The sequence below is a fragment of the Urocitellus parryii genome, chromosome 16, assembly GCF_045843805.1.
Source record: "Urocitellus parryii isolate mUroPar1 chromosome 16, mUroPar1.hap1, whole genome shotgun sequence".
Classification (NCBI taxonomy): Eukaryota; Metazoa; Chordata; class Mammalia; order Rodentia; family Sciuridae; genus Urocitellus; species Urocitellus parryii.
Genome location: NC_135546.1, coordinates 18,387,927 through 18,406,199, shown reverse-complemented (window position 1 = coordinate 18,406,199; position 18,273 = coordinate 18,387,927). Strand labels below are relative to the sequence as shown.

Sequence of the window (18,273 nt, the reverse complement as noted above, 5' to 3'; positions counted from 1 at the left end):
GGGCCATTTGCTGACTGGCCTGAGGCGACCAGGACCACAGCATCCTCCCGATGTAGGAGGGGCACAGAGATGGACCCATCACGGGAAGGCCTGGAGCCACCTCTGAACCTCTGCTGGAAAGTCTCTGAATGAGTGCTGGAGCTGCTGCAGCCACTCTGCCATCCTGAGGAAGCTCAAACCCAGAGGAGGGGGGGCGAGGGAACGGCTGGTGGGGCCAGTCCCTGGGGAACCCAAGCCACCACTCTCCGGCTCATCTCCACCCCCTTGGTGGCAGGGGCACCCCGAAAACACCAGGCCCCCCGGCTGTTGGGTCCCCACTTCCACGCCCACCTCGCCCGGAGCAAAAGCCAAGTCCTCACTGTGGCCTTAAGGGGTGCCATCTGGTCCCCTAGGCCCGCATCCTTCCTCCTGTAGGTCTCTGGTCAAATGTCACCTTGACCATAGCTGTCACTAAGAAAGTCACCACCCATTACGTCTGCAGTGGCCCCTCTGCCCCGCCCTGCCCCGCTTCCTGCCTGGCCTCTTCCATTCCCAAAACTGATCCTGGACCTTTTTTTTGGGGGGACACCAGGAACTGACCCAGGGCACTGACCCCTGAGCCCCGTCCCCAGCCCTATGAAGCATTTTATTTAGAGACAGGGCGTCCCTGAGTTGCTCAGGGCCTCGCTTTGGCTGAGACTGGCCTCCAACTCGCGATCCTCCGGCCTCAGCCTCCAGAGCCTCTCTGGCAGGACAGGCGTGGCCTCCGCCCCTGCTGGCCTTTCTCCGCCTACCCAGGAGGAGGAGAGGCGGGGACCCCAACAGCCACGGCTCCCCGCTGACCCCGGCGCCTGCACTTGCTCTGGGGCGCCCCGCAGCCCCCAGGCCCCGGAGACCGCGCTACACCCTCCCCGGAAAGGAGCCGCCCCGCCGCCGCCCCGGGGCCTGAGTCTGAGTCAGGCGCATGCGCGGACAGGCCGGGCCGGGACTCCAAGAGCGCAGGCGCGCAGCCCGCAGGCCGGGAAGGCCCACCCGGGCACCGCGCATGCGCCGCAGGCTCCCTGCGCGCAGAGTCGCTCCGGTTGTGGGAACTCGCTGGTGGCCGCGCGGCGCGTTCTGCGCTTGCAGACCTGGACCTGGGGCACCGTGTGGCGCGGCCCTGGGGACGCTGGCGTCAGGGCGGGAAGGCCCCGGGGCTGCTCTAGGGCAGGGTCGACTGCGGACCCAGCGTCATGCTCACGTTCCTGGATTTCCAGCAGGGTCTGCTTGCCCTGGCCCCTGTGTCTGAATCCTCCTGTGATTTTCCTGCCACCAGTGGGACATAGCAAAGCACCCCCCCCCGCCATCAGCTTCCAGAAGATTGTCTGAAAACACATCTGGTACCCGCAGCGTGGCTCTTTTTCTTCTTCCCTCCTTCCTCCAGCCTGCTACTTCATCAAGATGTGATGGCTGGAACTGTGGCAGCCATTCTGGACCACCAGGACAAGATCTCTTCCTTGGTTCGTGGAACCAGACGCTAAAAGGAGGCTAGTTCGCTTGTCAGATCTGTGCCACCTTCCTGGGAGTTTAAATAGGAAAGGGACAGAAGTCCCTCTCTTGAGGCGGTGCTCTCCGTTGGCCCTACTGTTGTGCACTGGGCACATCTGAGACCTGAGTCAGACATGGATCTGTGTGAGTCTAGAGGATGAGTCAGAACACAGCCAGCGCCTAACCTAGGCCTCTCCTGATAGGTCAGAAGTCCCTATGACTCAACATGGCGGAGGCCAGTCCCCTGCCTCCCTCCTACCCATGAGAGCCTCAGGGGACCTGGGCTCTGCCAGTGGACAACCCTGCTTCTCTGGGGCCAGCCACCTGCCTCCACACCCCTCTCTCACTGCTTCCCCCTGGGGGGCCCACGATTCCTGACTTCTGACTCCCCATTCCTTCCCAGGCTAAGCCCAGCAAGGTCTCGCACGCCGGTCATCCCAGCCGCTCAGGAGGCCGAGGCAGGAGGATCGCGAGTTCAAAGCCAGCCTCAGCAACAGCGAGGCCCTGAGCCACTCAGGGAGACCCTGTCTCTAAATAAATTACGAAAAGGGCCGGGGACGGGGCTCCGGGGTTAAGCACCCCTGGAGTACCAGAAAGAATCAAAGCAGAGAGTCCAGCCTCCCTGCGCGGCCTCCCCAAGGCCTGGGTTTCTACTGCTGCGGGAATGCAGAGAGCTGCCGTCTGCCCCGGTCCCCGCGGGGGGCCAAGGAAGGGCCCAGGGCTGTCCACGTCATTAGTGCCGAGTGCTTTTTATATAGGATCTGCCTGGATTTTATGGCCGTGTCTAGAGGAAGCCCGGGCGCTAAGCCCATTTCACAGATAAGAGGCCGGGACAGCTCCCGGCGTGGCCCAGGTCTCCCCCTCACCCCAGGCGTGTGCCACCAGCTCAAGGTCTCCCTCTTCCTGGGACCTGGAGCCAGCCCCACCCCCCGCCCTCCCAGTCGGGACAAGACTCCAACTTGCAGGAGAAATGTTCAGAAATGAGGGGAGAAAGTAAGTCCCGCCCCGTGCATGCCTCGAGTATTTAAATTCTTTTTCATAATTATCTCAAATAGTAATTATGGAAGAAGCAGATGGTGCTTATCACCGACAAGAACCCACCTGCCCTGCCCGGGTTTTTCTCAAAAGTGGAAGCGCTGAAATGATTTTTTTTTTCCCTTCTGAATCGCTTCAATGGCTGTTTTCACTGTAAATACCAGGAAGACGCCCGGGGCACGGCAGCCACGGGGGGCTGTGAGGAACAACTGCCAAAGGCCGCAGCTACCTCGGCAGGACACCCAGCGTCTCCTGGAGGGTTTGACTACCAGGACTGGGGCTCCCAGGGGGCACCCCAAAGCCCCTTCCTCCTCTCTGCCTCCAGGTCCCACCTGCGCCATCACCACCCCCCTCCACCTGGCCCTCCGGGGCTGCCCACTCGCAGGAGACACATCATGCATCCCAAAGAACATTCCAAACCCCAGGGGCTCCTCTGCAGGCAGCGGGGGAAATGGGGCCTCCGCTCCCCTGGGAGGTCCTAAGAGTCCAAAGAAAGGGACCAGGTTTTGGAGATTTGCGGGCCTTCATCGAGCCCTGGGGACGTGGAGGGGGGACAGGGACACCAGGAGCCACAGACCTAGGAAGGAAGAGACCCGAGGTCATGGCAGGATAGGACCTGGGCAGGAGGTAGCCCTCGGGATGCCAGGCCTGTGTCTGTCCCAAGGAGGGGCTGTCCAGGCTGGGTGCAGAGGAGGGGAGAGGGACAGAGGCCTCTGCAGTCCCCTGAGCGCTCGGGTCCGCCTGGACCGCGAGATCCGTCCCAGCTGCGTCCTCTGCTGCCCCCGTGTGGTCGAAAGGGGTTGCTGCAGCCTTGCGGAGCTGGCCTCAAGACAGGGGCGACCCGCTCTGGACAGAAGGCCAGGGGACACCGGGTGCAAGACGGGAGGGAGGGCGCCGTGCCTCCCTGGGTCTCACCCCACCCGCGCCACTCGGCCACGTGTGACAATTGAGCACATTGCCCCTGCCCAGCCTTGGCCCTTGAAGGTCTCTCTGCCTGGGGACACGCTTCTCAGCTGTGCCCATCACAGGCGACCTTCCCTGATGGGACTGCGCGGCCAGGCATGGCGCACCCTCCTGCCTCAGCAGGGGAAAGGACCCGATGGCTCAGGGGACAGCCAGGACACCGAGGGCTGCTGTCCCCTGTGCAGCAACTTTCCAGGAGGAAGGGCAAAGCCTGGCCCGGTTGCAGACAGCTAATCACCTTTACTGAGCACCTACTGAATGCCACAATCACCTTTACTGAGCACTCACTGTATGCCACAATCCCCTTTACTGAGTACCTGCTGTATACCACTAGTCACCTTTATTGAGCAACTACTATATGCCACTAATTACCTTTATTGAGCACCTACTGTATGCCACAATTGCCTTTATTGAGCACTTACTGTGTGCCACATCCCATCCTGGACATCAGCCTGTGCATTCGTCCATGACCCTGTTTTACAGATACGGAGACTGAGGTCCCAGTGCTCAGTGGCTTTCCCACGCTATGCAGCTGGTCCGTGTCCCCAAGGCCATGGCCCTGGCCTGGCACAGACTGCCAGTCTACGGCACAACCTGTTGGGGCCCTCTTGTTTCCTTTTCTTCCCAGAAGCAGAGAAGACGAATCCAGCCGACCCCTGGGTGCTTCTGGTGACCTGTGGGGGACACTCTGCTGCAAGTCTCTGGTCTTCCGATGGCCAAATCTCTCAGGGGAGGAAGCCAGGCACAGAGAGGCTAAGGAACTTGCCCAGGGTCACACAGCTGGGAGACGCGGAGAGTCTGACTCCGACCCCGGGCTACCCCGACTCTGGCACCCGGAGGAGGGTCCCTGGGGCCGGTCTGGCGTCTCCCTCCAGCCCAGGCCCCGCTCAGGGGACCCTCACCTGCTCCAGAGCGGGGGGCGGGGCAGGTCCCCGGCGCGAGTGCCCCCTGGCGGCCGCGGGCGGCTCTGACCTTGGGCGCGGGCAGGTCCTTCCAGCGCGGAGCTGGGGCGGCGGGAGGAGCACGGGGCGCCCCAGGATGGCCCGGGCCAGCGGAGGGCGGCAGCGCGAGGGACGCGCCCGGGCCCCGCCACCTGCTGGCCAGGGACAGCTCCTGGCCGGTCGCGCGTTCCTGTCCCCGAGGCTCCAGGCCAGGTCACCGGCTGCAGCGCGCCGAGGGCCGATGGAGGGAAGGGATCGCCCAGCCCCGGGTCCGGGGAGCTGGCCGAGGCCCTGCGCTGGGGAGGCCATCGCCCTGGGGAAGGAGCCAAGGCCCTGTCACCTGCGAGGTCACTCCAAGGGCCGCGGGGGACGCCCGCCCACCCGCCTGGCGAGGCCCCGTCCCGGTGGTGCGCGGTGGTGCGTGGTGCGCAGGGTCACCAGAGGTGTGCCAGGGACCCCAGGAAAATGTGCCAGGGGACAGGCTTCGCCCCGAGCGCCCAGAGCCTGGGGCCCGACCACAGGACAGCAACCAGGACCTGCAGAAGGGGAGGAACCCGCTCCTGAGGCCACCAGAGGCGAGGACGCGGGCCCTGCGCTCTGGAAACGCCCTTTGCACCTGGGAAGCAGCTGCCAGCGCGGGGAGGGGCGGGAAGGGACTTTGCAACATGAGGTCCCCAAGTCGTGGTCACTGCCCAGGACAATCAGGAACCTCAAGCAGCTCCTGCAGCCGGCGCAAGGGGTCCCCGGGCCACCGTGGCGCAGAGATGCCTCCTGACCCGCGCTGCTTCCGTGGTGACCCCTCTTCCTGGTCCCCACAGGGCCATCAGCGACGGCCGGGACAGCAGCCAGGCCTCGGGGCACAGGCGGGGAAACTGAGACCTGGGCTCCGACAGTTTCTGCAAGTCCCACTTCCCACCGGCTGCACCAGGTTCCCCATCTTAGGACACCAGCGCACCCCAAGGTCTGTTTCCTGGGACCCCCAGACCATCGACGCCCACCTCAGTGCATAAAATATTCCCAGCAGGTAAATCTGCTCTTACAAAAGCCACAGAAAGGACCCGGGCTCAGTGACCCACGCCTGTCCTACCAGCAGCTTGGGAGGCTGAGGCTGGAGGATCGCCAGTTGGAGGCCAGCCTCAGCCAAAGTGAGACCCTGAGCAACTCAGGGAGACCCTGTCTCTCAATAAAACGCAAAATAGGGCTAAGGACGGGGTTCAGGGGTCGAGGGCCCCCTGGTTCAGTCCCTTGTACCCCCCCCCCAAAACGAAAGCTTCAAAAGGTAAGGGGAGAGGGGTCTTTGTGAATACGGTGGCCAGTTGGAGGTGACAGGGACAGGAACAAGAGGAGCAGGAAAGTGATGAGGCTCTGGAGCCGTAGAGTGTCGGGAAGGAGACGGAGGGAAGAAGCCGGGGTTCTGGAATGTTCTGGGACCCCATCTAAATCCTGCAGGATCTGGATATGGGGGTGACAGAGGGGCATCAGGCTTCCAAAGGTCTCCACCTGAGCAGCTGGTGACCCCGGTGACAAGCTCAGAAATGCTTCCCCCCCCCCCCCGCTGAGCTTCTGACCTGATAAATGCCCAGGAGAAAGGATGCGCCCTACCCTGCTGTGACCTTTAGGGACAAACGACAGTGAGACACAGAAGGCTGAGCCCAGCGGGAACACTCAGGTGTCTGTGTCCAAGGGACAGCAAAGCACCCTCAAGGAGCCCCTGGGGGTCTGCAGCAGATGGCACAGGTGCTGGTGAGATGGGGGTCCCCAGAAGGACCCCTCACCCAGCGGCGGCCACCACGGCCACCCAGCCCCAACTGACCGCGCCTGGGCTTCCTGCAGGAACCCTGGAGAGACCAGCTGTCCCTCATGCCATTGTGTGCTGGGCACTGGGGACCCAGAGGGGGCATCCATCCTCACTCACTGCCCAGAAGGGTGGCCCTCAGGGGACCGCAGCAGGGAGCTGCCAACCCCCTGAGGGCGGCCGGAGCTGGACAGGGCAGGGTCAGCAGGGGTGTGCCAGGGACCTCAGGAAAAATGTGCCAGGGGACAGGTCACAGCGGGGGGCTTCCCCTGCCAGCCCGGCTGCAGACACCCCTGTCACCTGCTAACCTGGCAGATAAGGAAGCTGAGCTGCCCTGGGCAGAACAATCAACCTCTCTGGGCCTCCGTTTCCGCATCTGTAAAATGGGCTGGTCAGGAAGGCAGGCAAGAAGGCCACGCCATCGGCTGAGCACAGTCACCTCCCAGGAGGCAAGCAGAGGGTCCCCGACGCCTGGCCATCCCCAGGGGCCCTGGGCAAGGTGTCCCCCCAGGGCCAGAAGGACTAGGCTGGACACAGAATCTCAGGGCCGGCGCACCTGCTAGGTGTCCCCACGCTCCTGTCCCCACGTCCCCTTGCCCAGGGAGCGGCAGCCCCTACCTGGGGCTTGGACAAGCCCGTCTCCCTGCTGCTCCAGCCTGACTCCGAGTGGCGCCTATTTGTCACCCGGGTGTCTAGATCCACACGTCCTGTGCTCAGCAGACCCATCTGGACAGTGCGACGTGTGCCCCCCCCCAGGCCCCTGGGACCGCCTGGTCGCCTGCACCTTCCCGAGCTCCAGTCGATGCCGATGGTGGCCGGCGAACTGCTAAGAGTGGTTCCCAATACGACACATGACACGGCACAGCAGATGTCGCCCGATGTCCCTTCCCAAGCGCGACCCCACTCCAGCCCCGCCCGGCCCGGGCAGCCTCCCTGCCGCTCTGCGCCTGCGCGGTCCCTAGCGATCCCGCGCGCCGCCGCCAGGGGTCGCTGCGCACTGGCCGTGGCTGGGACCTGGGGTGGCGCCTCCAGCCGGGTGGGCGCCCAGGGTCCTCGGCTGCTGGGACTCTGCACGGATCGCCCCACTCTGCACCCTGGAACCGCACCCGACCCGCCCTGCTGCTTCATCAGGGCCACCAAAGGGCTTTTCCAGAAAGCCCAGGACGCACGCCGTGGCGCAGCACCCCAAGGTTCCAGAGCCCCCCACGAGTTCCTCTTGGTTGCAGTGACTGTCCAGGGCAGGGGCGCTCGGCCGTGGAGCCCCCCGCCTTTTATATGCATATATTTTTATTTAGACACACAGAGTCTCGCTGCGTTGGGGAGGCTGGCTTTGAATTCGCGATCCTCCTGCCTCAGCCTCCCAATTTGCTGGGATGATTGACAGGCGCGCGCCACTGCGCCCGGTGTTTTTTTAATAAACATTTTTGGAGCTACTTTAGATGCACAGCAAAACTGCGTGGAAGGTACAGAAGAAGCTCCCCTGTACCCTCTGCTCCATGAATGGATGGCCACCGTCCCCCTCTCCCCGCCAACATCCCACCCAGGCTGACGCATCTTTTGCAAGTGATGAGCCTACACCACACATGGCCACCCACAGGCCATCCGTCACTCTGGGGTTCACTCCTGGTGGGGTGCTCTCTACAGGTTGAGACAGGTACGATGGCATTAGGAGTGAGAGCTACTGTAGCCACCTGCCTGTCCACCCCTCCCTGAGCCCCGGCAGAGCGGCCAGGCTGGCGCTGTGGCCACGAGGGCGCGCCATTGCCCCGCAGATATGCCCAAACTCGGGGCTGCGGGAAGGAGCCACGCAGCCGCAGAGGGGGCTGTCGCTCAAATCCTGAAACGGGACGGGAGGGAACTTCCAGGACCCCACCCCGAGCTGAGGACCTCTGGGAGCAGCTGCATGCCTCTTGCAACGGGTGCAGCTCTGAGGTCTTCGGGGCTACGGGGGCAAAACCTCTGCAGAGAACAGCTTTACCTGGGAGGCCAAAGTTTCTGTAAGATTTCTCAGTGTCACATCCTGGCTGAAACCCTTTCCAAGGGCAGTGGTGTACGCCAGTCATCCCAGGGGCTCGGGAGGCTGAGGCAGGAGGATCGCAAGGTGGAGGCCAGCCTCAGCCACTTAGCAAGGCCCTGATAAACTCAGGGAGACCCTGTCTCTAAAGAAAAACTAAAAAGGGCTGGGGACGGGGCTCAGGGGTTAACCTCCCTGCGTTTAAACCCTGGGAGCCGCCACCCCCCAAAAAAGAACCCGATCCACTACCCAACAGCTTGGGCCAGCTGGGGGAAGGAGTGACGTCCAGAGCCCACTGTCAAGTTCAACAGAAAAGAAGGGACCAAGGGGCATGTCACTCCGAACTTTATGATCCTTTCGTGCTACTCAGTTCCTCACAACGTGGCTAGTTTTATAATTAAACAAACTTTAAAAATGATTTTTTTTTTTTTAAAAAAAAGGACAGAACTCATCACAGTGGAACAGGAAATGGAATGTCAGCTCTGGGGCCAGGCCCTCCAGTGGAGTCCTGAAGCCCCAAGGTGGTCACTGTCTTTGGGGTGTGTGCATCAGTCAGGGTCCAGCATAGGGGCCTTGCCCTCCAGCACCACAGTGACCTTGACCTTGCACCCTGCGGCTCCCTCCCTCCCGGGCTGGGCGGGCGCAGGAGAGGCCAGGACCTGGGGAGACTGAGTCCGCGGACTCTGGGGTGGCAGGTGGCGCAGGCAGCAGGGCTCAGGGGCCCAGGGTGGTGAAGAAGATGTGCATCTTGACCAGGAAGGTGGTCACCGAGCCCTGGCGCCACAGCTTCATCTCCACGTCCAGGGCGAAGTCGCGCGGCTCCAGCACCGGGCGCTGCAGGGTCACCACCCCCGTGTAGGCGTTGAGACGGCGCGTGACGAAGTAGCCCTCCTCGTTGCCCCGGGTGATGGCCAGCGAGATGGTGTCCCCCGCGAAGGCCGGCGCGGGCCCGATGCGGAAGATGTGCGCGGGCACCAGGAGCCCGGTCTGCAGGCTGAGCTGGTGGTGCGTGATGCGCGCGGGGGACGCCTGGCACTCGGCGGGGTCGGGGCAGTGCGCGCGCTCACACCTCCTGCGGGTGGGGACGGGTCATCGGCGCCTGCGTCAGCGAGGACGCAGGGGGACACAGGGCAGGCAGCCGGGCGCGTTCGCGGGGTGCTCTGTTTTTGCAGCAGGAGGGAACCCCGGCTCTCGCCCCCCGAGCCCTGTTTGCTTTTCATTGAGAGACAGGCTCTCACGGAGCTGGTCAGGGCCCAAGTTGCTGAGGCTGGCCTCCAACTTGCCATCCTCCTGCCTCAGCCTCCCCAGCTGCTAGGATGGCAGCCAGGCCACCGCCCAGCTGGCTCCTGTTCTCGTCCCTCTGCTTCCCACTTGCTCCCTCTTCCCATGGCACCTAGTGACCCCTGCTGCCAGCCGTGTCCTGCTTGGCCTTCTCCCCACCCTGCTCTGGCAATGCAAGGCTGTGTGGCCAGGGGCACAGGTCATGTGCTGTCACTTCCCAGAGGACAGCGGCTTGCGCTCCTCATGGCCTGCATCGGGCATGTCCAGGGCCATGCAGCCTCCTGGACAGGCCTCCCACCCAGAGCCACCCGAGCCGCGTCCAGCCCTGGGACGGTGCGGCCCCCAGGGAGTCCCGGCAGCCCCAGGAGACCCTGAGCCTGGGCCACAGCCACCGCTCCGGCCCCCAGAGACAGAATGGGACCGTGGACCTTTGTCACCCGGGGTGTGGAGCATTGGGGACCTTTGTCACTCAGGCTGCCGACCATGTGTTGGGGACAGGGACAGAGACAGAGAGAGAAAGACAGAGTGGGACAGAGAGACAGAGAAAGAGACAGAGGGACAGAGAGACACAGAGACAGAGAGAGAGGGACACAGGGCCAGAGGCAGGGGGCGTGGACTTCTCTGGTCCCCTGCTGCTCGCTCTGGGCGCCGTTTCATTTGCACCCGACACGGCGTCGGGGCCATGGGCAGGAGGTGACCGCGGCAGGGCCTGTCCCTTGGCCAGGTAACGAGGGATCAGCGCAGGGCCGGGGGCGCAAGGCCAAGACTCGGGGGCACTCACATTTCGGAGACTTGGACGTAGTTGGGGGGACACGTGAAGCGCAGGCAGCGGAAGCCGCCCTGGATGTTGAAACAGGTCTCGGCCGCGGAGCAGTTGTGGGTGCCCAGGGCACATTCGTCCAGGTCTGTGGGGACAGGAGGGGCGGTGAGGGGGCTCCCAAGACCCAGCCTGAGACCGACCACGGAGTCTGGCCACCTCTGCGCCCTACCCTGCACAGGGGCCACGGTCCTGCAGGACACCTGGACAGCCAGTGGCCTGACCTGACCCCCGGGCCTTTGCACGTGCCGTTGCAGTGGTCACGACAGCTTCCCCGCATCTTCCCTCACTGGCTCCCACTCACGCCCAGGCCTTGGGTGCCACGTCCCTCCTGCAGGATGGCCCACCAGGCTACTCAATGCCGTCCCCCCTGCCCCGACCCCGTGCTTGTCCCTGAACCACTGTCACCATCTGTCACCCTCTGACACACACCAAGGCTGCTGTGTGGCTGTCCCGCCTCCGCCCTCCCCTCCTCGCACGCGTGGGCTCTGCGGCACCCACAGGGGCGTGGGGAGGGCCACTCAGGGCTCTGCAGCTCACAGGCCCAGACAGACCCACAGACATGCCGACCCAGAAAAGGCTCAGAGCAGCGTGTGTGAGACAGACAGACGGATGGACGGACCCAGGCACCCAGCCACTTGGTGCAGAAAGGACAGTCCTGGGAGGCCCCAGGGGCTGTCCCCAGATGACCCCTGGAGCGCTCCACAGTGACTTCCCGAGAGCTTGCCCTGGCTCAGTCCACCCCCAGCTCTGCCAGCAGACCTGGCCTCCCGGGGCGTGGGCAGCTCAGACCCAGGGGACACCGTCCCTGCTGTCACTCGGCGGCGTCAGTAGTGGGGCTGGGCCATGTGGGTGTCCAATCCAGGCTCCACCGGGCAGTGGGGCAGCCGGTCAGCCCAGCAGCTCAGGAGGCCGAGGCCGGAGGACCGTGAGTTCAAAGCCAGCCTCAGCCACTTGGTGAGGCCGGAGCGGCTGGGCGAGGCCCTGCCTCTAAGTAAGGCAGAGAGGGCCGGGCGGGGCCTGGGGGAGCCCCCTGGTCAGCCCCTGGACAAACACAAGGAACCCAAGTGCCCTCAGGTGCCAGGAACAACACTGGTCCCTCCCGGCAGTGGTGACAAGGTGGTGACGATGACTGCGACCTCCCTGCAGAGTCCACCCTGACCTTCCCGTGACACCCAGGGCAGCCCAGGAGGCAGGGACCAGTGTCCTGGGAACCCGCAGACCGCCCAGGCCACGGGGGCAAGGACGAGCCTCAACCCCCAGCTCTGGCCACTCTGTCCCGGGCTGCTGGCCAGCAGGGCTCCTGCAGGGAACGGGGCGTCTGTCCACCCCACGGCTGCCGCGGGCAAGTGCGAGGAGCATGGCCCGAGGCCAGGGTAGGGGTGGCTAAGGCTGGGCAGCCAAGGTCACCACAGGAAGCCAGATCCTCCTCCGCTCCTTGGCCTCTGCCCTGGGCCTCCCACACTGGTCCTGGGGATTGAACCCAGAGACGTTTAACCCCTGAGCCCCGTCCCCAGCCCTGTTTATGCTGTATTTCGAGACAGGGTCTCGCTGAGTTGCTGAGGTTGGCCTCCAACTTGCGATCCTCCTGCCTTGGCCTCCCGATCAGATGGGATTCCAGGCGTGCACCCCTGTGCCTGTGCCGGGCGCATTTTCATATGTTTAACCCACATTTGGTTGAATCTGAGGACGAAGAACCTGCAGATAAAAAGGCCAAGTGTGTGTGTGTGTGTGTGTGTGTGTGTGTGTTTGCACGAGGAAAGATGGAAGGAAATCTAATGTATCCAAGTACACGGACTCCAGCTGTCTGTCAATCCGGCTGTCGGTCACATGTTCGCTGAGCACCTACTGTGTGCTGGGCATTGCTCTAGTGGGGTGAGCAAGGGAGACCCGGCCTCACCTTCACGGAGCGTCTCCTCCAAGATGGCTAAACCCAAGTGTCTTCCAATTCTTTCTGTTCTTTGTTTTTACTCTCAAAAATGGGCAAGGTCATGGGTGCTGTGGCCCACGCCTGTCATCCCAGCAGCTCGGGAGGCTGAGTCAGGAGGATCGAAAGTTGGAGGCCAGCCTCCGCCCTAAGGGAGGCCCTAAGCAGCTCAGGGAGACCGTGTGGCTCAGGGGTTGAGGGCCCTGAGTTTTAATCCCTGGTATTAAAAAGAAAAAACACACAGCCCACGGGATCCCTGTTCCATTTCCAGGTCGGGGTCCAGGCCTGGGAGATTCTGAACTGGATCGAGCACCCCAAGACCCTGCCTCCCTCCTCCTAAGCCTAGGCCTCGGTTAACACGACCCTGGTGGCGCGGGCCTTTCTCTGCTCGTGCGCTGAGCCTTCCTGTGTGGCCTGGAGCCCCTGAGCCCCGCAGGGCAGGGCCAAGCTCACCCTTGCAGGTCCTCCCGTTGGCCATCATGGTGTAGCCCTGGTCTGGGCACGCGCACTGGTAGCTCCCGGGCACGTTGAGACAGCGGAAGGTGCAGAGGATGCCCGCGCCCTGAGCGCACTCGTCAATGTCTGCCAGGGAGAAGGTGGGCCCAGGTGACCCCAGCCCACCCCCAGGTCCCAGCCGCTGACAGCGACAGGAGAAAGTCGGCCAGGGCCGCAGAGCAAGGGCCCCCGCAGCCTCCGTTCCAGATCTGACTCCATCCTTCACCAGAGAGGCCGGGGGGCGTCTCCCGGTTACAGAGGAGGAGCCTGAGGTCAGAGTGGCCCAGCAGTTCCCCAAGACACCACGGCAGGCGACTGAAGGGCTGGGGCTGGAACATGCACCTCCCGACAGACCCCTGCAGGCCCTGGGCGCCCGGCCCTGGAGCAGTGCTTTGAGAGCCCGGAGGCCGGGGAGGGAGGCCCACGGGGTGGTGGAGGCCCACGGGCGGGGGAGGCCCACCTGTGCAGGTGTGCCCGTCCTCGGCCAGCTGGTAGCCCTGGCGGCAGTAGCACTGGTAGGAGCCGTAGATGTTGGCACACTCCTGGCTGCAGCGCCCCGCCTCGCACTCGTTCACATCTGCAGGGCGGCAGGGGCGGGCCGCGAGGCCGGGGTCAGCTCGCCAGGAGCCTCGCCTTTAGAAACGGTCAGTTCTCACGTTTTGGGGGCCAGTGGAGAGCCAGAGGCCAGGAGGAGGATGGGGAGCCAGGCAGGGGCCAGGGGCAGGGCAGGAGTGGGGCTGTCCCCAGCGGGGTAGTCACAGGTCAGGCCAGTGCTTGGGGGCCTGGTGCTGTCCCCACGCGGCTCTGGGGGTGTGGCCACCCGGGTGCTGACACAGGCCTCCATAAGGGCCGCCAGGTCCGTGCTAAGGGGCGCACCTGGGGACATACCCATGAGCCAGACAGACAAGTCCCTAAGTGAAGGAGGTCACACGCACACACAGAACAGCACAGGGGCAAAGTGACAAGCAAGTCCAACAGTCACTGTGTCAAAAGGAGCCAGGGAGCCGGGCGCAATGGTGCGTGTGTGTGATCCCCGGGGCTGGGAGGCTGAGGCAGGAGGATCGCAAGGTGGAGGCCAGCCTCAGCCATTCAGCGAGGCCCTAAGCAACTCAGGGAGACCCTGTCTCTAAATAATATATAAAAAGGGCTGGGGACGGGGCTCAGGGGTCAGGCACCCCTGGATGTGACCCGATACAAAAAAAAACAAAAGAGTCGAAGTCCACCCAGGGCCGTTCAAACCGACCCCACAAACACGGGCACCTGGGGCTTCTGGGGAGCCAGGGAAAGGGCCACCAGGGCCAGGCAGGCGGGTGGGTACCTTCGCAGTGCCTGCCGTCGGCGGCCAGCAGGAAGCCCGAGGCGCATGCGCAGCGGTAGGAGCCCAGCGTGTTCTCGCACGTGTGCTGGCACAGGCGGCCCGGGGACGCCCAGCACTCGTTCACGTCTGCGGGGACAGCGGCAGCGGGCGTGGGAGGCCACCCCACACCCGGGTCCCCCCCGGGGAAAAAAGGGGCAGGGGAAGGCTGGCCTCCAGGAGGGGCGGCGGGCACCACCCTGGCTGCGAGGACCCCGAGGGACCCCAGAGGGCGCGCCCCACCTACCGACGCAGGAGCGGCCGAAGGCGTCCCTCTGGAAGCCTGGCTTGCAGTCACAGCGGTGGGACCCGGGGAGGTTGTGGCACACCTGTGTGTCCCCGCAGTGGTGCAGCCCGGTCTCACACTCGTCCACGTCTGGGGAGGACAGTGGGGGGGGGGGCAGCAGCTGAGTCCCGCTCCCTCTGCCGGCCTCCTGTGGCCGGGAACCCTGGTCAGGCGGAGGCCCGGAGGCCAGGAGGCAGGGAGGCTGGCGGCTTACCCACACAGGCCGTCCCGTCCTGGTTGGCGTGGTAGCCGCGCCGGCAGACCAGCGGGTTCCTCTGGCACGTGTAGGAGCCCACGGTGTTGACGCAGCTGAAGCCCGAGCGGCAGGGCTCGGGCAGCGACGTGCACTCGTTGATGTCTGCGGAAGGGAGGTGGGTGACACGGGGCCTGGCAGGGGCCTTCCCCGGAGCCCAGGGCTGCACTGGGAAGTGGCCGGTCCCAGACTCCAAGGCAGGGGAGGAGAGGGCTTTGGGGCCCATGGGCCTGGCCTGTCCCCCCTTCTCCCAGCCCCAGTCCTCTACAAAGCTACAGCATGCAGGCACAGCCCCACCACAGGGCCTTTGCACACGCTGCCTGTTTCCCGGCCTACGCGGACCTCTAATATTTCTCTAGCTGAACTGTGTACTTCCTGATGTCATCTCCACGGGACAACCTTCAGGACCAGTCTAGGGAGACCAGACTTCTGCACAGCACCTGTCCTTCCCCTGTCCCTCTGCACAGCTCATTCCCAAGACTGAATGTGGCCTTGAGTGTCCCTCCTACAAGAAGCTGAGCTTCTACCTCCAAGGGAGCAGGCCCACAGCTTCTGGGGAGCTGGGACCTTCTGGCTCTGTGGCTGACCAGCGGCTTCTTGGAAGGGGACGATGATGGGTGGGGGCAGTGTGGGCCTTCAGAACCTCTTGGGGACAACAACTGGCCCAGCATCCATCAAACTGTAGCTCTCAATCCTTGGGATTATTCTAGAAGGTCTCACTAGCACTTGTTTGGGTGCTGGGGACTGAACCCGGGGCCCTCAACCACTGAGCCACACCCCCATCCCCATCTTGGATTTTATTTACACACAGGTCTGGCTGAGTTGCTGAGGCTGGCCTCCAACTTGCGAGCCTCCTATGTCAGCCTCCTGAGCTGCCGGATTAGTGTACCACTATGCCAGGACCCAAGTTTTCCGTGGGGCTGTGCTGTGAAACCGGTGTTCTGTTTCCCTCTGCGTGTGTCTGTACCAGGTCACCGTATCAGATGTCACCGGCCAGGTTAAAAAGTACTTGATATGCATTCTTCCAGTCCAACCCCACTAATGGGGAAACCGAGGCCACAGGACAAGTAACTGCCAAGGTGAGACGACTCAGGTGGGGAGGGCAGGTAGAATTTTGCAAGCATCTCCTGGGGCTGGCCACTGGGCACGCCCATCGCAGGTGGAGACAGAGGCTGTGACAGAGCCGCAAGCCAGGTCCACCTGGTCTCAAAAGGGCTGGGAGCAGACAGGTGCAGTGAGGCCCACCTGTGATCCCAGGGGCTTAGGAGGCTGAGGCAGGAGGATCGCAAGGTGGAGGCCAGCCTCAGCAACTTAGGCCCTAAGCAACTCAGGGAGACCCTGTCTCTAAATAAAACATAAAAAGGGCTGGGGACGGGGCTCAGGGTCGAGTGTCCCTAGTTCAATCTCCAGTGCCCGAAATACAGCGCTTGGAGATGGATGCCACCTCCCGAGGAGCCCAAGGAGGGGACCCCACTGAGCCGTGCCCACTCACCCACGCAGTTGCCCTCGGGGTCCTGCAGGAAGCCCTCCATGCAGCGCTGCCGCACCTGGCAGTAGAAGGAGCCCCTGGTGTTCTGGCACGAGAAGCCCGCCTGGCAGTTGTGGGTGCCCGTCGCACACTCGTCCACGTCTGGCACACAGAGGCCGGGGGTGAAGGGCAGCCCCTGCCCCGCATGCCCAGCACCCAGCCCACCCAGCTCTGCCCTCAGGATGCCAGATGGCTCAAAGGTCGCTGCAGGAAGCTGACAGAGCCCTGTCACTAGCGTGGCCCGTGTCCCCAGAGTGCGATGGCATGAGCTCATTTACCGAGCTGCCCCGGGGTTCCAGGTCCTGTCGTAAGCACATGGTGACAACAGCTTACACCTCTTAGATGAGGTCCTGCGTGGATGCTTTTCGACTTTTGGTACCGGAGATTGAACCCGAGGTGCTTGACCACTGAGCCCCGTCCCCAGCCCTTTCTACTTTTTATTTAGAGACAGGGTCGCACTGAGTCACTTAGGGCCTTGCCAAGTTGCTGAGGCTGGCCTCCGCTTTCAATCCTCCGGCCTCAGCCTCCCGAGCTGCTGGGATGACAGGCGCGTGCACTGAGCACACAGAGGTGGCACTGGTAACACAGAAGCCCCAACCCCTGAGCCTGTCTTTGTTCTCGGACACGCCACCATCCCACCCTCCCTGTCTCCACGGTGCCCCCGGCCTGAAACACCCTTCCTACCCTCCTTTTATCAGGCCCGAGGATGACATCGCCCGCACTGGGGGCCTCCTCGGGCCACGCCACCCCAGGAGCACCCAGCCCACAGCCACGCTGCTCTCTCCACCTCCGCCTAGTTCCCGTGTCCCCTCCCCCGCAGCCAGAGGAAGGACGCTGCACCTCACCCCCACCCTTGGCACCCAGCTGCGGCTCGGGAAATGACAGTTGAGAAATGCCGCCTCCTCTTAGAAGGCTCCAGTTTTACAGTAAAAGGGACAGAAGTGGCCTCCAGGGGGCGCTACCCAAAATACCAAAGGGACCCACATGTGCCACCACGAGGTGGCCTCCCGGCATCCGTCCTCAGACCCCACCCTCTGCGCGCAACACTGACGGTGAGGTCTTTCCTTGGAGAGGAAACAGACATAAGAGCTGGACGCTTACAAGAAGGGACAGTCCGGCTCAGATCAGAGCAGGGCGTGGCCGCCCAGGGGCGTGGCTGGAGGGGGTGTGGCTAAGGAGCTGGGCTGGGGCTGGTCAGGGGCGTGGCTGAGGCTGTGGGTGGGGCTGGCCAGGGGCGTGGCTGAGGCTGTGGGTGGGGCTGGCCAGGGGCGTGGCTGGGGCTGGTCATGGGCGTGGCCGAGGCTGTGGGTGGGGCTGGTCAGGGGCGTGGCTGGGGCTGTGGGTGGGGCTGGGCAGGGGCGTGGCTGAGGCTGTGGGTGGGGCTGGCCAGGGGCGTGGCTGGGGCTGGTCGTGGGCGTGGCCGAGGCTGTGGGTGGGGCTGGTCAGGGGCGTGGCTGGGGCTGTGGGTGGGGCTGGTCAGGGGCGTGGCTGGGGCTGTGGGTGGGGTGGTCAGGGGCATGGCTGGAGTGGGTGGGGCTGGTCAGGGGCATGGCCGGAGCAGGTGGGGCTGGCCAGGGGTGTGGCTGGAGCGGGTGGGCTGGCCAGGGGCGTGGCTGGAGGAGGAGGGTCTGGTCAAGGGCATGGCTAGGGTTGCAGGTGGAGCTGATAAGGGCGTGGCCAGGGAGGAGCCAAGCAGGCGGAGGGCGGAGTTGGTGCTGGGAGAGGCGTGGTCAGCCTTGGGGAGGGGAGTGTCAAAGGTGGGCGGGATGGGGGGGTACCCAAGGCAGGCCGGCCTCCGCCCCTTCTCACCTGTGCACTCGCCGTCCTTGAGGGCGTAGCCGGGCTCGCAGGTGAGCGCCTTGTAGCAGCGGAAGGAGCCCAGGGTGTTCACGCAGTGCTCGCCCCGGCTGCACGTATGAAGGTCCGTCACACACTCGTTGATGTCTGCGGGGAGAGTGCGCGAGGTGGCCGTCAGGACCTGCAGGGCACTCTGGATCCAGAGGCCCAGCACAATCAGGGGACCTCAGGCCACCAGGAGGCAAGGGGCGCCAGGCTCTGCCCTTGGAGGTACTCATCAT

General features: G+C 64.0%; 1 protein-coding gene across 2 annotated transcripts in view; it reads right to left on the bottom strand.

The window, feature by feature from the left end:
• Positions 1 to 8,594: 8,594 nt before the first annotated feature.
• The window catches only part of Fbln2 (fibulin 2), a 35,790-nt gene continuing 26,111 nt past the window's right edge, over positions 8,595 to 18,273 (bottom strand). For both annotated transcript variants that reach the window (XM_077793541.1, XM_077793542.1), the window contains 9 exons: positions 18,005 to 18,139; positions 16,160 to 16,297; positions 14,629 to 14,772; positions 14,376 to 14,504; positions 14,093 to 14,218; positions 13,235 to 13,351; positions 12,733 to 12,861; positions 10,317 to 10,440; positions 8,595 to 9,326 (listed from right to left, as the gene is read on the bottom strand). In XM_077793541.1, the coding sequence (XP_077649667.1) occupies positions 8,969 to 9,326; positions 10,317 to 10,440; positions 12,733 to 12,861; positions 13,235 to 13,351; positions 14,093 to 14,218; positions 14,376 to 14,504; positions 14,629 to 14,772; positions 16,160 to 16,297; positions 18,005 to 18,139 (1,400 nt within the window). In that variant the 3' untranslated portion in view covers positions 8,595 to 8,968. The remainder of the gene's footprint in view (positions 9,327 to 10,316; positions 10,441 to 12,732; positions 12,862 to 13,234; positions 13,352 to 14,092; positions 14,219 to 14,375; positions 14,505 to 14,628; positions 14,773 to 16,159; positions 16,298 to 18,004; positions 18,140 to 18,273) is intronic.